Source organism: Mobula hypostoma, chromosome 16, assembly GCF_963921235.1.
Source record: "Mobula hypostoma chromosome 16, sMobHyp1.1, whole genome shotgun sequence".
Lineage (NCBI taxonomy): Eukaryota > Metazoa > Chordata > Chondrichthyes > Myliobatiformes > Myliobatidae > Mobula > Mobula hypostoma.
Window position 1 is genome coordinate 71681520 of NC_086112.1, and position 24956 is coordinate 71706475.

Sequence of the window (24956 nt, forward strand, 5' to 3'; positions counted from 1 at the left end):
CTGCACCTAGCCTGTCCAATCCCTTTAGGATTTTATACGTTTCAATCAGATCCCCCCTCAAGCTTCTAAATTCCAACGAGTACAAGCCTAGTTCATCCAGCCTTTCTTCATATGAAAGTCCTGCCATCCCAGGAATCAATCTGGTGAAACTTCTTTGTACTCCCTCTATGGCAAGGATGTCTTTCCTCAGATTAGGGGACCAAAACTGCACACAATACTCCAGGTGTGGTCTCACCAAGGCCTTGTACAACTGCAGTAGTACCTCCCTGCTCCTGTATTCGAATCCTCTCGCTATAAATGCCAGCATACTATTCGCCTTTTTCACCGCCTGCTGTATCTGCATGCCCACTTTCAATGACTGGTGTATAATGACACCCAGGTCTCATTGCACCTCCCCTTTTCCTAATCGGCCACCATTCAGATAACAATCTGTTTTCCTATTTTTGCCACCAAAGTAGATAACTTCACATTTATCCACATTAAATTGCATCTGCCATGAATTTGCCCACTCACCCAACCTATCCAAGTCACCCTGCATCCTCTTAGCATCCTCCTCACAGCTAACACTGCCGCCCAGCTTCGTGTGATCCGCAAACTTGGAGATGCTGCATTTAATTCCCTCATCCAAGTCATTAATATATATTGTAAACAACTGGGGTCCTAGCACTGAGCCTTGCGGTACCCCACTAGTCACTGCCTGCCATTCTGAAAAGGTCCCGTTTATTCCCACTCTTTGCTTCCTGTCTGCTAACCAATTCTCTATCCTCATCAATACCTTACCCCCAATACCGTGTGCTTTAAGTTTGCACACTAATCTTCTGTGTGGGACCTTGTCAAAAGCCTTTTGAAAATCCAAATATACCACATCCGCTGGTTCTCCCCTATCCACTCTACTAATTACATCCTCAAAAAATTCTATGAGATTCGTCAGACATGATTTTCCTTTCACAAATCCATGCTGACTTTGTCCGATGATTTCACCGCTTTCCAAATGTGCTGTTATCACATCTTTGATAACTGACTCCAGCAGTTTCCCCACTACCGACGTTAGGCTAACCGGTCTATAATTCCCCGATTTCTCTCTCCATCCTTTTTTAAAAAGTGGGGTTACATTAGCCACCCTCCAATCCTCAGGAACTAGTCCAGAATCTAATGAGTTTTGAAAAATTATCACTAATGCATCCACTATTTCTTGGGCTACTTCCTTAAGCACTCTGGGATGCAGACCATCTGGCCCTGGGGATTTATCTGCCTTTAATCCCTTCAATTTACCTAACACCACTTCCCTACTAACATGTATTTCGCTCAGTTCCTCCATCTCACTGGACCCCCTTGTCCCCTACTATTTCTGGAAGATTATTTATGTCCTCCTTAGTGAAGACAGAACCAAAGTAATTATTCAATTGGTCTGCCATGTCCTTGCTCCCCATAATCAATTCACCTGTTTCTGTCTGTAGGGGACCTACATTTGTCTTTACCAGTCTTTTCCTTTTTACATATCTATAAAAGCTTTTACAGTCAGTTTTTATGTTCCCTGCCAGTTTTCTCTCATAATCTTTTTTCCCCTTCCTAATTAAGCCCTTTGTCCTCCTCTGCTGAACTCTGAATTTCTCCCAGTCTTCAGGTGAGCCACTTTTTCTGACTAATTTGTATGCTACTTCTTTGGAATTGATACTATCCCTAATTTCTCTTGTCAGCCACAGGTGCACTACCTTCCTTGATTTATTCTTTTGCCAAACTGGGATGAACAATTGTTGTAGTTCATCCATGCAATCTTTAAATGCTTGCCATTGCATATCCACCGTCAATCCTTTAAGTGTCATTTGCCAGTCTATCTTAGCTAATTCACGTCTCATACCTTCAAAGTTACCCCTCATTAAGTTCAGAACCTTTGTTTCTGAATTAACTATGTCACTCTCCACCTTAATGAAGAATTCCATCATATTATGGTCACTCTTACCCAAGGGGCCTCTCACGACAAGATTGCTAATTAACCCTTCCTCATTGCTCAAAACCCAGTCTAGAATAGCCTGCTCTCTAGTTGGTTCCTCGACATGTTGGTTCAAAAAACCATCCCGCATACATTCCAAGAAATCGTCTTTCTCATCACCTTTACCAATTTGGTTCACCCAATCTACATGTAGATTGAAGTCACCCATTATAACTGCTGTTCCTTTGTTGCACACATTTCTAATTTCCTGTTTAATACCATCTCCGACCTCACTACTACTGTTAGGTGGCCTGTACACAACTCCCACCAGCATTTTCTGCCCCTTAGTGTTATGCAGCTCTACCCATATCGATTCCACATCTTCCTGGCTTATGTCCTTCCTTTCTATTGCGTTAATCTCATCTTTAACCAGCAACGCCACCCCACCTCCTTTTCTTTCATGTCTATCCCTCCTGAATATTGAAAATCCCTGAACGTTGAGCTCCCATCCTTGGTCACCCTGGAGCCATGTCTCTGTGATCCCAACTATATCATAATCATTAATAACAATCTGCACTTTCAATTCATCCACCTTGTTACGAATGCTCCTTGCATTGACACACAAGGCCTTCAGGCGCTCTTTTACAACTCCCTTATACAATTACGTTGAAAAGTGGCCCTTTTTAATGCTTGCCCTGGATTTGTCGGCCTGCCACTTTTACTTTTCTCCCTACTACTTTTTGCTTCTACCCTCACTTTACACCCCTCTGTCTCTCTGCACTGGTTCCCATCCCCCTGTTGTGAACTAACCTCCTCACGCCTAGCCTCTTTAATTTGATTCCCACCCCCCAACCATTCTAGTCTAAAGTCACCTCAGTAGCCCTCGCTAATCTCCCTGCCAGGATATTGGTCCCCCTAGAATTCAAGTGTAACCCGTCCTTTTTGTACAGGTCACGCCTGTGCCAAAAGAGGTCCCAATGATCCAAAAACTTGAATCCCTGCCTCCTGCTCCAATCCCTCAGCCACGCATTTATCCTCCACCTTATCACATTCCTACTCTCACTGTCGCGTGGCACAAGCAGTAATCCCGAGATTACTACCTTTGCAGTCCTTTTTCTCAACTCCCTTCCTAGCTCCCTATATTCTCCTTTCAGGACCTCTTCCCTTTTCCTACCTATGTCATTGGTACCTATATGTACCACAACCTCTGGCTCCTCACCCTCCCACTTCAGGATATCTTGAACATGATCAGAAATATCCCGGACCCTGGCACCAGGGAGGCAAACTACCATCCGGGTCTCTGGACTGCGTCCACAGAATCGCCTATCTGACCCCCTTACTATCGAGTCCCCTATCACAACTGCCCCCCTCTTCCTTGCCCTACCCTTCTGAGCTACAGGGCCAGACTCTGTGCCGGAGGCACGGCCACTGTCGCTTCCTCCAGGTAAGCTGTCCCCCCCAACAGTACTCAAACAGGAGTACCTATTGTTAGGGGGCACAGCCACCGGGGTACATATCAGAAAAGTAATTGGTGGAAGGATTAAAAGGAGTTGATAAAAAGTCTTTGCGCACAATAAATGGTGGGGTCTAGATTTCAATGCCCAAAACATTGGTAGAGGCAGATACCCTCATTACATTGAAAACAATACTTGAATGGCCTTATGATACTGCATGAGATCATCTGGACAGAGAACTGCAAAATGCAATCAGTCTCAACTCATTTTTTTTTCAGTTGCCATGGCTACAGTTGGCCATTTCTGCTTCACATTATTTTGGTGGAATTTTATTAGCTGAAGGAAGGAATGTTAAGTCCAATGGGAGATCAAGGATCTAATGGAACAGAGAGAAAATGCTGTGAAATCACTGTCCCAAAGTTCTGAATTTAAATAAATGGCCCATTTTTAATAAATTAATTAATAATACTTAGCTACAATAGTGACAGAAAGAAAGTTAAATCATCGACTGCTTTTACCAAGGATATAGGTGCATTTTTCATACTGTGACATGTCAATAAATTTATTCAACGGCACAAGAAAAGAAAGTGGAGGATGAAGATTACCGGTGGTACGATGCTGTAGGCACCATGGTTTTGGAGCAGTGTAACTGGGTGGCTTGTCATCTATATTAAGACAAACAAAATATTAAAAGCCATTTAAAATTTGTAATCGTTATATGAAAGTTTTTTATTACGAATTTAGGTACAAAAGTAATTCTCTCCACTTACCTGCTAGGTTCAAGTGGTTCAGTTTTTCAAGAACTGAAACAGATACAAACACTATAGTAAGTGACTTGCATTAGGGGAACAGTTTAAAGGAGGAAAGATTTTCCTCACACATAGGTTCCTGCAATGCACTATCAGGGAGGTGATACAAACAGAAACGACAATGTTTTGAAAGCATTTAGATGAACAGACAGGAAGCTGAGAGACAGCACATACAGGCAGGGCTGGTGTACAGGTTGAATGGTGTTATGGTGGGATGAAAGGCCTAGCTGTGCCATTTTATTTTCGATGTCCTACACTCTATCAGAGCTCTATAATATTAAGAAACATTGAATAGCTATCTCATAGCACACAAAACTCATGTTTCACTCATATTTAACACTGGGAAACTGTATTACATGGGTTATAAATACCAAACAGAAACTTTGCCGCCTGAATGCTCAAGTAGTACCTCAAACTACGCACCAAATGCTGTGACTGTGTAGGTCATGGAACATGTAGGTACCAATGACATGGGTAGGATGAGTGATGAGGTTCTACAGAGGGAGTTCAGGGAGTTAGGTGCTAAGTTGAAGGGCAGGACCTCCAGGGCTGTGATCTCAGGATTGCTAACCCTGCAACATGCTAGTGAGGTCAGAACTAGGAAGTTATACAGTTTAGTATGTGGCTAGGGAGTTGGTATGGGAGGAAGGGCATGATTTTTGGATCATTAGTCTCTCTCTCAGGGAAGGTGGGACCTGTACAGAAGAGATGGTTTGCACCTGCACTGGAGGGGGACTGACGTCCTAGTGAGAAAGGTTATTAATTCTGTACGGTGGGGGTTTAAACTAGAGCTGCAGGGGGATGGAAACCAGAGTGCCAGAGCAGTTAGTGGCGAGGTTGGTAAGACCTCAGACAAAGTTAGGAATTTAAAGGTTGAGTATGGTCAGACAAAATCAAAAAGGGTGAATACAGGACTGAAAGTGTTGCATCTGAATGCGTGCAGTATACGGAATGAGGTAGATGAACAGTTGTAGATTGGCAGGTATGACGTTGTAGGCATCACTAAATCATGGCTGAAAGATTATAGCTGAGAGCTTAATGTCCAAGGATACACAATGTATCGAAAGGACAGGCAGGAAGGCAGAAGGGGTGGCCTTGCTCTGTTGGTAAAAAATGAAATCAAATTGTTAGAAAGAGGTGACATAGGGTAGGAAGGTGTTGAATCATTGTGGATAGAGCTAAGGAACTACAAGGGTAAAAAGACCCTGATGGGAGTTGTATACAGACCCCCAAACAGTAGTAAGGATGTGGCCTACAAATTACAATGGGAGATAGAAAATGCATGTCAAAAGCATTACAATAGTCATGGGGGATTTCAATATGCAGGTAGGTTGGGAAAATCAGGTTGGTCCTGCATTCCAGGAGGGGGAATTTCTAGAGTGTCTATGAGACAGCTCGTGGTTGAGCCCACTAAGGGATCAGCTATTCTGCATTGGTTGTTGTGCAATGAATTGGAATTGATTAGAAAGCTGAAGGTAAAAGAACCCTTAGGGGAAAGTGACCATAATATCATCGGACTCACCCTGAAATTTGAGAAGGAGAACCTAAAGTCATATGTGTCAGTATTACAGTGGAGTAAAGGGAATTACAGAGACATGAGAGAGAATTTGGCCAGAATTGATTGGAAAAGAACACTGGCATGGATGATGGCAGAGCAGCAATGGCTGGAATTTCTAGAAGAAACTCGGAAGGCACAAGATATATATATTCCAAGATGGAGGAAGTATTCTGAAGGAAAGATGACACAATCATGGTTAACAAGAGAAGTCAAAGCCAATATAAAAGCCAAAGAGAGGGCATAAAATAGAGCAAAGATTAGTGTGAAGTTAGAGGATGGGGAAGCTTTTAAAAACCAACAGAAGGCAACTAAAAGTTCATTAAGAAGGTAAAAGATGGAATATGAAAGTATGCTAACCAATAATATTAAAGAGGATACGAAAGAGGATACAAAAAGTTTCTTCAGATACATAAAGTGTAAAAGAGAGGTGAGAGTGGATATTGGACTGCTAGAAAATGATGCTGGAGAGATAGTAATGGGGACAACGAAATAACGGATAAACTAAATAACTATTTTGCATCAGTCTTCACTGTGGAAGACACTAGCAGTATGGTGGATAATTTCCAGGGATCAGGGGGCATGAAGTGTGTGAAGTTACCATAATGGCTTGGGAAACTGAAAGATCTGAAGGTAGGTAAGTCACCTGAATCAGATAGTGTACACCCCAGAGTTTTCAAAGAGGTAGCTGAAAAGATCATGGGTGCATTAGTAATGATCTTTCAAGAATCGCTAGATTCTGAAATAGTTCCAGAAGACTGGAAAATTGCAAATGTCACTCCACTCTTCAAGAAGGGAGAGAGGCAGAAGAAAGGAAACTATAGGCCAGTTATTTTGACCTCAGTGGTTGGGAAGATGTTGGAATTGATTATTAAGAATGAGATCTCACAGTTCTTGAAGGAACATGATAAAATAGGCCATAGTCTGCATGGTTTCCTCAAGGGGAAACCTTGCCTGAAAAATCTGTTAGGATTCTTTGAAGAAGTAACAAGTAGGATAGACAAAGAATTGGTTGATGTTGTGTACTGGCAAGATCTTTGTATATTTTCTCTTTTAATCTTATTGACATCTTTCCTGTAGGTAGGTGACCGAAACTGCTCACACTACTCTAGATTAGTCTTCACTGTCTTATACAACTTCAACATAACATACCAACTTCTGTACTCAATACTTTGATTTATGAAGGCCAATGTGCCAAAAGCTTTATTTACAACCCTATCCACCTGTGATGCCACTTTCAAGTAGTCATGAACTTGAATTCGCAGATCCCTCTGCTCTACCACATTCTTCAATGCTTATCATGTAAGTTCTACCCTGGTTAGCCCTCCCAAAGTGCAACACCTCACGTGTGTGCATTAAGTGCTATCTGCCCATTTCAGCCCAATTTTCCAGCTGGTCAAGATCCCGCTTCAAGCTTTGATAGTCTTCTTCACTTTCCTCTACCCCCAGTCTTGGTGTCACCTGTAAGCTTGCTGATCCAGTTTACCATATTATCATCCGATCAAATGAACTCTTTTCAGGCTTCTGGCTGGGTACAGGTGTCAATCTTAACCTTCGGTTTAAAGAGTTCATTCATCATATACGCCGGCACAGTGTTAAATCAGGAGTTCCCACCCTAGGTTCCAAGGACTCCTCGCTCAGTGGTAGGACCCCTGCACTAGATTCTTTTTCATTATCCGGATCATTAATATAGATGAGAAACAATGGACCCAACATGGATCCCTGAGACACACAACTAGTCACAGATCTCCAGTTAGAGAGGCAACAATCTACTACAAGGAGGAATTTTTTTTAGCCAGAGTAGTGAATCTGTGGAATTTTCTGTCTTAGGCTGCAGTGGAGGCCAAGTCCATGGATATTTTTAAGGTGAAAGATGATAGTTTCCTGATTGGTCAGGGCATCAAAGAATATGGCAAGAAGACAGGTTGGGTGGATTCAGAATCAGTCAAGATCGAATGGTGGAGCAAACTCAATGGGCTGAATGGCCTAATTCTGCTTCTGTACCTTACGGTCTCTCCATTCAGAAAATAGACAACCTTTTCATTTCTTCCACCAAAGTGCATGACCATACAATTCCTGATATTGTATTCCATCTGCCGTGTCTTTGCCCATTCTCCTAACTGTCTAAGTCCTTCTGTAGCCTCTCTACTTCCTCAAAACTACCTGCCCCTCCGCCTATCTTCATATCATTTGCAAACTTGACAACAAAGCCATCAATTCCATCATTCAAATCATTGACAAATAACGTAAAGAGAATCGGTCCAACACAGACCCCTGTGGAACACCACTAGTCACCGACAGCCAGCCAGAAAAAGATCTCTTATTCCCACTCTTTGCCTCTAGCCAATCAGCCACTGCTTTATCTGCTAGAAACTTTCCTGTAATACCATGGGCTCATAGCTAGTTAAGCAGCCTCATGTGTGGCACTTTGTCAAAGACCTTATGGAAATCCAAGAAAACAACATCAACTGATTCTCCTTTGTCCATCCTGCTTGTTGTTTCTTCAAAGAATTCCAATAGATTTGACAGGCAAGGTTTTCCCTTGAGGAAACCATGCTGACTACAATCTATTTTATCATGTGCCTCCAAGTACCCTGAGACCTCGTCCTTAATAATCAACTCCAACATCTTCCCAACCACTGAAGTCATACTAACTGACTTATAGTTTCCTTTCTTCTGCCTTTTTCCCTTCTTGAAGAGTGGAATGATAATTGCATGGTCATATCTTTCTTATTCCTCAGATCCACCTCAGTAAATGAGCTCAACTGCCTGTCCTGTCTGAGCACTGCCATGACATTTTCCCTGGTTAGTAATGCAAATCCTCCTCCCCTTAACCCCTCCCACTCAATCACGTTTGATGAATGGAAACCTGGACAACTGAGCTGCCAGTCTTGCTGCTCCTGCAACCAGGTCTTACGAATAGCTACAGTGCCATAATTCCATGTTTGATCCATGCCCTCAGCTCATCTGCCTTTCCTACAATACTCCTTGCTTTGTAATTTACATATAACACAGGATATTCGTCCCACCATGCTCCACCTTTAAATCCTGACTTTGTACTTAGGCTGAACAATACCTTTTGCCACAATCTTTCCACTATTTGCTCTGGCACCTCAGTTCCATTCACCCATAACTGCAGTAGCAACCCTTCCCACAAGGATATTAGTCCCCTTCCACTTGAGGTGTAAACTCTCCTGCCTGTCTGGGTCCACCTTACCGTATATCCATATAACAATTACAGCATGGAAACAAGCCGTCTCAGCCCTTCAAGTCCGTGCCGAACTCTTACCTAGTCCCACTGACCTGCACTCAGCCCATAACCCTCCATTCCTTTCCTGTCCATATATCTATCCAATTTAACTTTAAACGACAACATCGAACCTGCCTCAACCACTTCTGCTGGAAGCTCGTTCCACACAGCTACCACTCTCTGAGTAAAGAAGTTCCCCCTCATGTTACCCCTAAACTGTTGCCCTTTAACTCTAAAATCATGTCCTCTTGTTTGAATCTACCCCATTCTGAATGGGAAAAGTCTATCCACGTCAACTCTATCAATCCCCCTCATAATTTTAAACACCTCTATCAAGCCCCCCTCAACCTCCTAAGCTCCAAAGAATAAAGACCTAACTTGTTCAACCTTTCTCTGTAACTTAGGAGATGAAACCCAGGCAACATTTTAGTAAACCTCCTCTGTACTCTCTCAATTTTATTGACATCTTTCCTATAATTCACTGACCAGAACTGTACACAATACTCCAAATTTGGCTTTACCAATGCCTTATACAATTTCAACATTACATCCCAACTCCTATTCTCAATGCTCTGATTAATAAAGGCCAGCATACCAAAAGCTTTCTTCACCACCCTATCCACATGAGATTCCACCTTCAGGGAGCTATGCACCATTATTCCCAGATCCCTCTGTTCTACAGCATTCTTCAGTGCCCTACCACTTACCATGTATATCCTATTTTGATTAGTCCTACCAAAATGTAGCACTTCACATTTTTCAGCATTAATCTCCATCTGCCATCTTTCAGCCCACTCTTCTAACTGACCTGAATCTCTCTGCAAGCTTTGAAACCCTACTTCATCATCCACAACGCCACCTATCTTAGTATCATCTTCATACTTACTAATCCAACTTACCACCCCATCATCCAGATCATTAATAAATATGACAAACAACATTGGACCCTGAGGCACACCGGTACACACCGTCCTCCAATCTGACACACAGTTATCCACTACTACTCTCTGGAGTCTCCCATCTAGCCACTGCTGAATCCATTTTACTACTTCGATATTAATGCCTAACAATTGCACTTCCTAACTAACCTTCCATGTGGAACCTTGTCAAAGGCCTTACTGAAGTCCATATAGACAACATCCACCGCTTTACCCTCGTCAACTTTCTTAGTAACCTCATCAAAAAATTCAATAAGATTTGTCAAACATGACCTTCCACGCACAAATCCATGTTGACTGTTCCTAATCAGACCCTGTCTATCCAGATAATTATATATACCATCTCTAAGAATACTTTCCATCAATTTACCCACCACTGACATCAAACTTACAGGCCGATAATTGCTAGGTTTACTCTTAGAATCCTTTTTAAACAATAGAACCACATGAGCAATACACCAATCCTCCAGCACCATCCCCATTTCTAATGACATTTGAAATATTTCTGTCAGAGCCCCTGCTATTTCCACACTAACTTCCCTCAAAGTCCTAGGGAATACCTTGTCCGGACCCGGAGACCACTTTTATATTCCTTAAAAGCACCAGTACTTCCTCTTCTTTAATTGTCATACTTTCCATAACTACCCTTCTTGTTTCCTTTACCTTACACAATTCAATATCCTTCTCCTTAGTGAATACCGAAGAAAAGAAATTGTTCAAAATTTCCCCCGTCTCTTTTGGCTCCGCACATAGGTGTCCACTCTGATTCTCTAAGGGACCAATTTTATCCCTCGCTATCCTTTTGCTGTTAATATAACTGTAGAAACCCTTTGGATTTATTTTCACCTTACTTGCCAAAGCAGCCTCGTATCTTCTTTTAGGTTTTCTAATTTCTTTCTTAAGAATCTTTTTACATTCTTTATATTCCTCGAGCACCTCATTAACTCCAAGCTGCCTATATTTATTGAAGATCCCTCTCTTTTTCCAAACCAAATTTCCAATATCCCTTGAAAACCATGGCTCTCTCAAACTTTTAACCTTTCCTTTCAACCTAACAGGAACATAATAATCCTGTACCCTCAAAATTTCACCTTTAAATGACCTCCATTTCTCTATTACATCCTTCTCATAAAACAAATTGTCCCAATCCACTCCTTCTAAATCAGGGGTCTCCAACCACTGCGGACCGGTTTAATATTGACAATATTCTTGTGGACCGGCCGACCGGGGAGTGGGTGGGTAGGGTTGCTAACAGACAAGAGTAGCAGTCAAATACGTTGTATTTACCCACAGAAAGACTACAATGACAATGTCGCCTTGCGCAGGCACCAGTGCGCATGAGTGACTTCCTCATGCGCGTACCTGTCGATTTTTTTCTGCAAATTGTTTTGGCAATTCTGTTCGGGGGGGGGGTGCTAAACACGACTGGAATATAGGTGATAAGTGGCTTATACACTCAGTTTTGTTTCTAAAAGTGTTTATCTAACGAATTTAATATTAAACACACAGCGCATATTTTCCTCACAGGAATATAGTGATAAGTCAATTTATCAGGGGAGGACAGGGGAGCTTGAAGTAAGTGTTGAACGAACTTCCAGTAGAAGTGGTAGAGGCAGGTTCGATATTATCATTTAAAGAAAAATTGGATAGGTATATGGACAGGAAAGGAATGGAGGGTTATGGGCTGAGTGCAAGATGGCAGGACTAGGTGAGAGTAGCGGTCGGTACGGACTAGAAGGGTAGAGATGGCCTGTTTCCGTGCTGTAATTGTTATATAGTTATATAAGTCGCTTATAAGTCAATAGCATCATAACATTTTAAGTAACGTTTGGATATTAAACACACAGCACATAATTTCCCCGTATGAACATATAAAATCATTGCAACACACCAATATCGCTGAATCAGTGGGATCCCTGGGCTTGTTTCCCTCCAACAAGACGGCCCCATCGAGGGGTGATGGGAGACAGCGATACTCGAAGGGGGTTCCTTATGTCCAGTCTATTCCACAATTTAGTTTTCGTTGCATTCATTGCAGAGATATGTTGGAAATTGAAGCAACGTTTTCAGTGCTTTCATGGCTATCTCAGGATACTTAGCCTTGACTTTGATCCGGAATGCCGGCAGAGATTTTATATCAAACATACTTTTCAGCCCACCGTCATTTGCAAGCTCGAGGAGTTGATCTTCTTCCCGCACTGACATGGATGATGTACGGGTAATGACCTTGCTTGTGTTCAAGTTCAACAGTGGGCATGACAGGGAATGAGGAAAGGTGCAACTAGCTCATATCGTCAAATCATATCATTTCCTCATGGCCCGGTAGCACATGCTTTGCGGGCCGGTACCGGTCTGTGGCCCGGTGGTTGGGGACCGCTGTTCTAAATCCTTTCGCATCTCCTCAAAGTTAGCCTTTCTCCAATCAAAAATCTCAATCCTAGGTCCAGTCCTATCCTTCTCCATAATTACACTGAAACTAATGGTATTGTGATCACCGGACCCGAAGTGCTCCCCAACACATACCTCCGTCACCTGCACTATCTCATTCCCTAACAGGAGATCCAACACTGCCCCTTCTCTAGTTGGTACCTCTATGTACTGCTGCAAAAAACTATCTTGCACACATTTGACAAACTCCAAACCATCCAGCCCTTTTACAGAATGGGCTTCCCAGTCTATGTGTGGAAAATTAAAATCTCCCACAATCACAACCTTGTGCTTATTACAAATATCTGCTATCTCCTTACAAATTTGCTCCTCCAGTTCTCTACCCCATTAGGTGGTCTCTAATACACCCCTATAAGCATCACTACACCTTTCCTATTCCTCAACTCCACCCAAGTAGTCTCCCTAGACGAGTCCACTAATCTATCCTGCCAGAACACCGCTGTTATATTTTCTCTGACAAGCAATGCAACATCTCCCCCTCTTGCCCCTCCTATTCTATCACATCTGAATCAACAAAATCCTGGAATATTTAGTTGCCAATCACACCCCTCTTGCAACCACATTTCACTAATAGCTACAACATCATATTTCCAGGTACCAATCCATGCTCTAAGCTCATCCACCTTTCTTACAATGCTCCTAGCATTAAAATAGATGCATTTAAGAAACTCTCCACCTCCCACTCTCTGTTTATCCTTAATGGAGCAAACAACTTTGTTATCTTTTTTTCCTTTTCCCCTACATCTTTGGTCTGATTGCTCCTGATCTCTGTCCCCTGCCTATCCTCCCTCACACACCGCCTACCTGCCTTCTCCATTTGTGAACCAACCTCCCATCTCCTAGTCTCCTTAATTTGATTCCCTCCCCCCACCCATTCTAGTTTAAAGTCACCTCAGTAGCCCTCGCAAATCTCCCCGCCAGGATATTGGTCCCCCTAGGATTCAAGTGTAACCCGTCCTTTTTGTACAGGTCATGCCTGTGCCAATAGAGGTCCCAATGATCCAAAAACTTGAATCCCTGCCCCCTGCTCCAATCCCTCAGTCACACATTTAATCCCAAGATTACAACCTTTGCGGTCCTTTTTCTCAACTCCTTTCCTAACTCCCTATATTCTTCTTTCAGGACCTCTCCCCTTTTCCAACTTATGTCATTGGTACCTATATGTACCACGACCTCTGGCTCCTCTCCCTCCCACTTCAGGATCTCTTGGACGCGATCAGAAACATTCCGGACCCTGGCACCAGGGAGGCAAACTACCACCAGGTCTCCGGACTGCGCCCACAGAATCGTCTATCTGACCCCCTAACTATTGAGTCCCCTATTACTACTGCCCTCCTCTTCCTTTCCCTACCCTTCTTGAGCTACAGGGCCGGACTCTGTGCCGGAGGCACGGCCAGTGTTGCTTCCCCCAGGTAAGCTGTCCCCCCCAACAGTACTCAAACAGGAGTACTTATTGTCAAGGGGCACAGCCACAGCCACCGGGGTACTCTCTATTACCTGATTTTTCCCCTTCCCCCTCCTAACCGTGACCCACTTGTCTGCCTCCCGTGGCCCCAGTGTGACCACCTGCCTGTAACTCCTCTCTATCAACTCCTCACTCTCCCTGACCAGACGAAGGTCATCGAGCTGCAGCTCCAGTTCCCTAACGCGGTCCCTTAGGAGCTGCATCTCGATGCACCTGGTGCAGATGTGGATGTCCGGTAGGCTTGGAGACTCCACGACCTCCCACATCCGGCACCGAGAACAACAAGCTGCCCTCACACTCATACTTCCCCCTCTCCTCAAATAACAACAAAAAATGAATACCAAACCTTCCTCACCTCACCCGTTTCTGCCTAAGCCCGTTGAGCTAAAGCCCTTAACCTTCACTCTGCTCCCGGCTCACTCCGCAGCCCGCAAACTACGCTGCCTGGAAAGGAGCCCAATGATCTAAAATCTGAAGCCCTCTCTCCTGCACCATCTCCTTAGCCACATGTTAAACTGTATGATCTTCCTATTTCTGGTTTTGCTAGCACCTGGCAATCATGAGACCACAACACTGTCCTTTAACTTCTAACAGTTCTAACAGTCCTCGAGATTTAGAGGAACAAATTTGTTAAGAGATCACAGACTGTTGCAAGAAACATAAGTTTGTTATAGTAGGTGATTTTAACTTCCCACAGATTGACTTGGAATCACATACTGTAAAATAGCAGTCCCCAACCACCGGGCCTCGGACCGGTACCGGTACACAAAGCATGTGCTACTGGGCCGTGAGGGAACAATATGATTTGATGATATGAGCCAGCTTCACCTTTCCTCATTCCCTGTCACACCCACTGTTGAACTTGAACACACACGAGATCATTACCTGCGCGTCATCCATATCAGCGCAGGAAGAAGAGCAACTCCTCGAGCTTGCAAATGACGGTGGGCTGAAAAGTATGCTTGACATAACATCTCTGCCGGCATTCCGGATCAAAGTCAAGGCTAAATATCCTGAGGTAGCCATGAAAGCACTGAAAACGTTGCTTCAATTTCCAACATATCTCTGCAATGAATGCAACGAAAACTAAATTGCAGAATAGACTGGACATAAGGAACCCCCTTCGAGTATCGCTGTCTCCCATCACCCCTCGATGGGACCGTCTTGTTGCAGGGAAACAAGCCCAGGGCTCCCACTGATTCAGCGATATTGGTGTGTTGCAATGATTTTATATGTTCATACGAGGAAAATATGTGCTGTGTGTTCAATATCCAAACATTACTTAAAATGTTATGATGCTATTGACTTATAAGTGACTTATATAACCATATAACAATTACAGCACAGAAACAGGCCATTTCTACCCTTCTAGTCCGTGCCGAACGCTTCTCTCTCCTAGTCCTGCCGTCTTGCACTCAGCCCATAACCCTCCATTCCTTTCCTGTCCATACACCTATCCAATTTTTCTTTAAATGACAATACTGAACCTGCCTCTACCACTTCTACTGGAAGTTCGTTCAACACTTACTTCAAGCTCCCCTGTCCTCCCCTGTCAATTGACTTATCACTATATTCATGCGAGGAAAATATGCGCTGTGTGTTTAATATTAAATTCGTTAGATAAACCCTTTTAGAAACGAAACTGGGTGTATTAGCCACTTATCACCTATATTCCGGTCATGATTAGCACCCCACCTCCTGAACAGAATCGCCAAAACGATTTGCAGAAAAAAAATCGGCAGGTACACACATGCACAGGTCACGCATGCATCATGGTCATTGTAGTCTTTCTCTGGGTAAACCCAACGTATTTGACTGCTACTCTTGTCTGTTAGCAGCCCTACCCACACCCCCCCCCCCACCTCGGTCGGCCGGTCCGCAAGAATATTGTCAATATTAAACCAGTCTGCAGTGCAAAAAAGGTTGGGGACCCCTGTTGTAAAAGGACTAAATGGAATAGAGTTTGTTAAATATGTTCAGGAAAGTTTCCTTCATCAGTACATAAGAAGTTCCAACAAGATAGCGTGTAATGCTTGATTTCCTATTAAGGAATGAGACAGGGCAGGTGACAGAAGTTTATGTAGGGGGACACTTTGCATCCTGTGACCACAATGCCATTCGTTTAAAATTAGATATTCAAAGAGATAGTTCTGGTCCACAGGTTGAGTTTCTAAATTGGAAAAAGGTCAATTATGATGTTATCAGAAATTATCCAGCAAGTGCGGATTGGGTCAGGCTGCTTTCTGACAAAGGTATATTTGGAAAGTGGGAGGCCTTCAGAAACAAAGTTTTGAGAGTACAAACCTTGTATGTGGCTGTCAGAATAAAAGGTATAGATAACAATTGTAGGGAACCTTAGTTTTCAAGAGATACTGAGGTCCTGGATAAGAGAAAAAAGGAGGTGCATAGCAGGTATAAGCAAGTAGGAACAAATGAAGTGCTTATGGAGTACAAGAGATGCAAGTGAACACTGAAGAAATAAAGCAAGAAGGCATGAAGTTGCCCTAGCAAACAAGGTAAAGAAGAATCCTAAGGGATTCTACAGATACATTAAGAGTAAAAGAATTGCTAGGGACAAAATTGGTCCTCTGGAAGATCATAATGACAATCCATGTGTGGAGCCAAAACAGATGGGGAAGATTTTAAATACCTTCTTTGCATCTGTATTTACTCAGGAGATATAACCATATGGTTATATGGATACAGAGTCTGTAGAAGTGAGGCAAAGTGGCATTAACTTCATGGACCCTGTACAGATTACAGAGAAGAAGTTTGCTATCCTGAGGCAAATCCCCAAGGCCTGACAAAGTGTTCCCTCCTACAGGAAGCAGGTGCAGAAATTGCAGGGCCCTAGCAGAGGCATTAAAACATCCCTAGCAACAGGAGAGGCATCAGAGGATAGCCAATGTTGTTCCACCGTTTAAAAAAGGCTCTAAACAGAAAACAGGAAATTATAGGTTGGTGAGTCTGACATCAGTTGTGGGAAAGTTATTGGAAGGTATTCAAAGGGACCAGATACATAAGTATTTGGATAAACACAGACTAATTAAGGATAGTCAGCATAGCTTCGTCTGTGGTAGGTCATGTCTAACCGATCTTACAGGAGTTTTTGAAAAAGTTATTAGGAAGGTGGATGAAGTCAAGGCAATGGATATTGTCTACATGGAATTTAGCGATGCATTTGACAAGGTCCCACATGGGAGGCTGGTCAAGAAGGTTCAGCCGCTTGTCATTCTGAATGTGATAGTAAATTGTATTTGACAGTGGCTTTATGGGAGAAGCCAGAGAGTAATAGTAGATGGTTCCCTCTCTGACCAGAGGCCTGTGACTATGGAGTGCCGCAGGGATCAGTGCTGGGTCCATTGTTGTTTGTCATCTCTATCAGTGATCTGGATGATAATGTGATTAACTGGATCATAGAAACATAGAAAACCTACAGCACAATTCAAGCCCTTCGGCCCACAAAGTTGTGCCGAGCATGTCTCTACCATAGAAATTACTAGGCTTACCCATAGCCCTCTATTTTTCTAAGCTCCATGTACCTATTTAAATGTCCCTTAAAAGACCCTATCGTATCCGCCTCCACCACTGTCGCTGGCAGCCCATTCCACGCACTCACCACTCTCTGAGTAAACAACTTACCCGACATCTCCTCTGTACCTACTCCCCAGCACCTTAAACCTGTCTCCTCTTGTGGCAACCATTTCAGCCCTGGGAAAAAGCCTCTGACTATCCACATGATCAATGCCTCTCATCATCTTATACACCTCTATCAGGTCACCTCTTATCCCCTGTCGCTCCAAGGAGAAAAGGCCGAGTTCACTCAACCTGTTTTCATAAGGCATGCTCCCCAATCCAGGCAACATCCTTGTAAATCTCCTCTGCATCCTTTCTATGGTTTCCACATCCCTCCTGGAGTGAGGTGACAGGACTGAGCACAGTACTTCAAGTGAGGTCTGACCAGGGCCCTATATAGCTGCAACGTTACCTCTCGGCTCCTAAATTCAATTCCACAATTGACGAAGGCCAATACACCGTATGCCTTCTTAACCACAGAGTCAACCTACGCATCTGCTTTGAGCATCCTATGGACTTGGACCCCAAGATCCCTCTGATTCTCCACACTACCAAGAGTCTTACCATTAGCAAATTTGCAGATGATACCAAGATTAGGGGTGTAGTGGGTAGCGAGGAAGACTATTAGAGATGCAGAGGGATCTGAATCAGCTGGAAAAATGGGAGTTGGAGTTTAATACAGACAAATGCAAGGATTTGAGCTTCGGTAGGGCAGTGAATGGTAGGGCACTGAGGAGTGGGGTAGAACAAAGAGATCTGGGAATGCAAGTCCATAATTCATTGAAAGTGGCATCACAAGTAGACAGGATTGCAAAGAAAGCTTTTGGCACATTGGCCTTCTTAAATCTAAGTATTGAGTATTGGTATGTTATGTTGAAATTGTATAAGGCATTGGTGAGGCCTAATTTAGAGTATTGTGTCAGCAGTTTTGGTCACCTACCTACAGGAAAGATGTAAACAAGGTTGAAAGACTACAGAAAAATTTACAAGGATGTTGCCAGGTCTGGAGGACCTGAGTTATAAGGAAAGACTGAAGAGAATCAGAATCAGGTTTATTATCACCGGCATGTGTCATGAAATTTGTTAACTGAGCAGCAGCAGTTCAATGCAATACATAATCTAGGAGATGAATAAATAAATCAATCAATTACAGTATACGTATATTGAATAGATTAAAAATTGTGCAGGTTAGGACTGAATAGGTTAGGACTGTGATCATTAGAACATAGAAGATTGAAAGGAGATTTGTTAGAGGTACACAAAATAATAATAATATTAATACTTTATATAATAATAATAGCACTTTATTGATCCTGAGTGGGAAATTCTTTCATTATAGCAGTAACATTTAAAAACACACTTAGCAGTGTGTAGACTTGACTAATAATAAAGCACAGAATAATATTATACCCAATAATAGTTTACCAATGTGCAATCATGTGGAGTTAGATAGGGTAAATACAAATGGGCTTTTTCCACTGCCGTTGGGTGAGACAACAGCCAGAGGTCATGGGTTAAGGGTAAAAAGTGAGAAGTTTAAGTGGAACACATGGGGAAATGAGGGTTGTGATAGTGCGGAACAAACTGCCAGTACAAAGTGGCACATGCAAGTTCAATTTCAATGTGTAAGAGAAGTTTGGATAGGGAATAGGTGGTAGAGGTATGGAGGGCGATGGTCCCAGTGCAGGTTGATGGGAGTAAGCAGTTTTACTTTTCAGCATTGACTGTGCTGTACTTCTCTATGACTCCCTGACTTTGGACCAAACTCCCTGAACTCACTTTGCAGGACTTATCACCGTTCCTACACACGCCATTGGTACTGACATGGACCAAAACCTCTGGCTTCACCCTTCCACAAGAATGCTGTGGGCTTGATCTGAGAAATCCCTGGCCCTGGCAACTGTGGGGCAATGTACCATCCAGGAATCTCATTTTCATCCATAGAGTCTCCTGTGTGTTCCCCTAACCAACGAATCCTCTTTCACTGCAGCTTGTCTCTTCTCCCCACTTCCCTTCCAAGCCACAGACCCAGAGACCCTGTGGTTTTCCTAACCTTGATCAATCCCAAAGAGCATCCATAGCTATGTACTTGCTACAGGGGGACTCTGTATTGGCTGCCTATGCCCTTTCCCCTTCCAGACAGTCACCCATTTCTCTGTGTCCCATACCTTGAGTCAATCCCTCAGCCCCCCAAATGATCCGGAGTTAATCCAGCTCCAACTCCAAAATGGTCTGATAGAACCTGCTGCTGTATACACTTCTTGCAGTTATCATGAAGCCTGGCGGTCTCTCTGCCTTCCCACATGCTACAAGAGGAGCATTTGATACTCCTGTCTGACATCCCCACTGCTCTAACTGTGCAACAAGAAGGAAAGAGAATTAAATGGAAAAAGAGTCCACCTCCAGCCTCCAACTCTCCTCATCAAACATCTATGAGCCAAAGCCTCAACTGGCCCACTCACACAGTGGCCGCTCTGCTTAAACCTAACATCTTTTGTATTGGCTCTTTCCAAGTTCCTAATCACCCAGAAAACCGTGGCATGCAGAATGTCCATGGATGAGAGGTGTATGGAGGGATATGGTCCGTGTGCCGGTCAGTGGGACTAGGCAGAAAATGGTTCGGCACAGCCAAGAAGGGCCAAAAGGCCTGTTTCTGTGCTGTAGTTTTTCTATGGTTTCTATGGTTTCACTCCCGCTTGCTTCTTTTGAAATCTCTCTCCTATTACTCACAATCCAAGGGAGCTGAAAAACTTCATCCAGATCTCCCACTTCCGAGCCATGCTGACTGCCCCTAATCAACCCTGTCTTTCCAGGTGCATACTCATCTTACCCTTAACAATCCTCTCCAGTAACTATAGACTTAATGTTCTATAGTTCCCATTTTTATTCTTCGCCACTCTAAACAGTAAATATTTAATGTCAGAAAAGAGTTTGCAATTTATAACCTCATCATTAACCCGCCGTTCAGCAAGGACAATATTATAATGAAAATAATGGAAAATATCTTATTTAAAGTAAACCCAGGAAAGACTTTTACACATTAGAATCATCTCATAATTTTAATTCATTACTGACAGCCTTTGGTACAGATGAGGCTTTGGTGATTGGGTAACTGCAGTTCACAAAGCACCTGATCCCATGACAGGAAGGCCGACTCCATCATCTGGAGGAGTCTTCACAGTGATGTGAGTAACATAAAAACCTCTCTTCTTTGACACATGGGATGTCTTGTTGCCATGTTTTGAGAAGTAAACTTTCTGAAAGGGCTGATTAGCTCACTTGCAAAGATACTTTTTGATTTAATAATACCAAATTCTCTGCTGAATATGGATAAAATGGATAATGTGGAACTGTAACCAGTAACTAAAATTGCAACAGCACATTGGCCATATCTTATTAATAGAGAGCACTGAACACAGAAAGAAAGACTCTTTGTGACTATGTTGTCTGAAAGAAAAATACAAATTCTAAAGAAAAACACAGAACTATATTGCAGTTCCTACTTTCATTATTCATATAGTTAGGTTCAGATGCTTCTTTGGCTGGGCCTCTGCGACTGGCTCCTGTGAAAAAATTGAAATAGATATTAGGAAACATTAGTTGCCGATATAAGGCATTTGAAACAGCACTGAGTTGTGAAGAGTAAAGGAGGGACTGCCAAGGCTCATTGCAGTGACATTTTATTCCACGCATGACTCAAACTGTTTGAACAGACATTACACTCGTACCTTTGAATGTGGAGCTATAATAGGGAAATCCACTGGGTATCTGATGGTGGACAGCAAGAGACGATGATTGACCATGATAGCTGAATCATGGTAAGTGTGTAGCACTAGGCTTGGTCAGGCCAGTCAGAATGGCAATCAGGGAAACTGATGACATCAGTACTGAGGGGAGCTGGGCAATCGCTAAGAAAACTATCAATATCTACCTGGAAGACAATGCACACCCCACAGCAGACCAGGTAATGTTGGCCTGCCCCTTAATAGATGCCAGAGCAGCCTCAAACTTTTTCATGGGTCCTGAATTAGATGTAAAGTTTAGTTCCAGTCACAGGCTGGAGACAGAAAAGTGCAACTGTTGGAATCAGGAGCAAATGCAGGAGGAACATAGAGGGTCAGGATTTCCGACTGAAACATTAACAATTCCTTCCCCACCCCCACAGATGCTGCTTAACCCTCTGAGTTCTTCCTGAAGTTCTTCGTCCTGCCCATGTGCAAGAACACATTTACAGTAATCCATTAGTCATAGAAGTATCAATTCATACAAATGCTATGCAACAGTTTCGAATGTATGTTGCTACATGCAGTTACAAGTAGTACGTTGTTCATTCCAAATCTATCCTCGTTATATGCATCTTCAGACTATGCGGATTCACAGTTATGCGAGGAACCTATTTCTACCAACGTCTCCTTATATGCGTCCAAAACTCAGTTATGCGAGGAGCACTGCTTTCCCACCAATACAAATCACACGCGCACACCTCACCGTTGTGACGAGAAACACTGCTTTCCCACCAATACAAGTCAGGTGTACGCACCTCACAATCTCACTCCCGCCAGTCTCCCATTGGTTATGGCTAGGTGTGGATGCACGATCTTGCGCTCTTAATCTTTTGTTAGTTTTACCTACGGTGCAGTGATTTTGTGCTTGAAATATTTAACTATGCCTCCTAAGCGTCCAATGTCATGTCCTGGGCCATCAGCCGAGCGGCAGAGAACCACTTTAACACTTGAAAAAAAGTTGGAAATTATAAACAGTGCGGCATCAGCTGGCGGTAACACAGCTCTGGGACGCTACTGCCGGGAACAGAATCTTGCCTTTAAAGTTCTTTTGTTGCTTGACAATACGCCAGCCCATCCTAAACATTTGGACAGCATTCATTCTAACATAACAGTGCGTTTCCTGCCGCCTAACACAACATCGCTGATTCAACCACTCGACCAAGGTGTAATCCACATTCAAGGTGTACGTATTTTTTTACGGTGAACTATCTCTCAGATGCTGCAAGCAACAGATGATTTTGAAAATCCCGGGAGTTTACCAACAGTGAGGGAATGGCGGAAGTCAGAACACTTGGTACAAATAGCGATGGACATGGACGCAAGTTTAGAATGGAGTCAGCATTTCAGTCATTCCCTGCTATCAACCCTTCTTCCCTACAAGCAAATTTATGCTGAGAAACAAAATGCTGCCAAGCAAACAACCCTCACCACTTTCTTCAAATCGTTGTAATCTTCTGCTGCTGGCAGTTCTAAGAGTTCTGTGAGTCTTCCTTCACCCCTTGCTGTGCTTGATATGATCCTGACGACCATAACCATCCACCTTATCCGTGTAAAGCTGACCGACACCACAACAACCACTCATCTTCCGGAGCGAACACACCTGCCACTGTTGGTGAGTACTGTACACCCTAGGATGTTAACTTTCTATGATTTATTGCACTGAATATTACCTTAAATTGATGAAATATAGTACAAATGTTCTGGTACTGCTTTTGTGTTGCATTGGTATGAAAATGTGAATAAATTACAGATAAAACAAATTTAGGGAGCTCTCTGGAACATATCCCTATTTTCTCCATTTAAATAATTATTCACATTATGCGATTTCACATTATGCATTAACTTCGAAGAACGTGTCCCCCACATATAATGAGGATAGAAACATAGAAACATAGAAAATAGGTGCAGGAGTAAGCCATTCGGCCCTTTGAGCCTGCACCGCCATTTATTATGATCATGGCTGATCATCCAACTCAGAACCCCGCCCCAGCCTTCCCTCCATACCCCCTGACCCCCGTAGCCACAAGGGCCATATCTAACTCCCTCTTAAATATAGCCAATGAACTGGCCTCAACTGTTTCCTGTGGCAGAGAATTCCACAGATTCACCACTCTCTGTGTGAAGAAGTTTTTCCTAATCTCGGCCCTAAAAGGCTTTCCCTCTATCCTCAAACTGTGACCCCTCGTTCTGGACTTCCCCAACATCGGGAACAATCTTCCTGCATCTAGCCTGTCCAATCCCTTTAGGATTTTATACGTTTCAATCAGATCCCCCCTCAATCTTCTAAATTCCAACGAGTACAAGCCCAGTTCATCCAGTCTTTCTTCATATGAAAGTCCTGCCATCCCAAGAATCAATCTGGTGAACCTTCTTTGTACTCCCTCTATGGCAAGGATGTCTTTCCTCAGATTAGGGGACCAAAACTGCACACAATACTCCAGGTGTGGTCTCACCAAGGCCTTGTACAACTGCAGTAGTACCTCCCTGCTCTTGTACTCGAATCCTCTCGCTATAAATGCCAGCATACCATTCGCCTTTTTCACCGCCTGCTGTACTTGCATGCCCACTTTCAATGACTGGTGTATAATGACACTCAGGTCTCATTGCACCTCCCCTTTTCCTAATCGGCCACCATTCAGATAATAATCTGTTTTCCTATTTTTGCCACCAAAGTGGATAACTTCACATTTATCCACATTAAATTGCATCTGCCATGAATTCGCCCACTCACCCAACCTATCCAAGTCACCCTGCATCCTCTTAGCATCCTCCTCACAGCTAACACTGCCGCCCAGCTTCGTGTCATCCGCAAACTTGGAGATGCTGCATTTAATTCCCTCATCCAAGTCATTAATATATATTGTAAACAACTGGGGTCCCAGCACTGAGCCTTGCGGTACCCCACTAGTCACCGCCTGCCATTCTGAAAAGGTCCCATTTATTCCCACTCTTTGCTTCCTGTCTGCTAACCAATTCTCCACCCACACCAATACCTTACCCCCAATACCGTGTGCTTTAAGTTTGCACACTAATCTCCTGTGTGGGACCTTGTCAAAAGCCTTTTGAAAATCCAAATATACCACATCCACTGGTTCTCCCCTATCCACTCTACTAGTTACATCCTCAAAAAGTTCTATGAGATTCGTCAGACATGATTTTCCTTTCACAAATCCATGCTGACTTTGTCCGATGATTTCGCCGCTTTCCAAATGTGCTGTTATCACATCCTTGATAACTGACTCCAGCAGTTTCCCCACCACCGACGTTAGGCTAACCGGTCTATAATTCCCCGGTTTCTCTCTCCCTCCTTTTTTAAAAAGTGGAGTTACATTAGCCACCCTCCAATCCTCAGGAACTAATCCAGAATAACGAGTTTTGAAAAATTATCACTAATGCATCCACTATTTCTTGGGCTACTTCCTTAAGCACTCTAGGATGCAGACCATCTGGCCCTGGGGATTTATTTGCCTTCAATCCCTTCAATTTACCTAACACCACTTCCCTACTAACATGTATTTCACTCAGTTCCTCCATCTCACGGAGCCTCTGTCCCTTACTATTTCTGGGTGGGTACTTCCATTACTCTTATAGAAGGAGGTACATGAATTTTAAATGTTATATCTTTTGAAGAGCACACACTTGCATCTTTAATAGTAAGAGGTAAATCGTTCCTAAGTTCACTATTTTTAAGATAATTATTGTGAGTTCGTGCATCTGCTTGCCTTCACTTTGCACTGACAAGAAAT

The 24956-nt window shown here is 43.2% G+C and overlaps 1 protein-coding gene across 1 annotated transcript in view; it reads right to left on the bottom strand.

The window, feature by feature from the left end:
* Nucleotides 1-24956, bottom strand: part of LOC134357498 (signal-transducing adaptor protein 1-like) — a 130224-nt gene that overhangs the window by 58811 nt on the left and 46457 nt on the right. Inside the window, exons 8-10 of the mRNA XM_063069123.1 lie at nt 20929-20988; nt 4155-4187; nt 3990-4049 (exon numbers count right to left, since the gene is read on the bottom strand). Coding sequence (XP_062925193.1) covers nt 3990-4049; nt 4155-4187; nt 20929-20988 — 153 coding nt within the window. The remainder of the gene's footprint in view (nt 1-3989; nt 4050-4154; nt 4188-20928; nt 20989-24956) is intronic.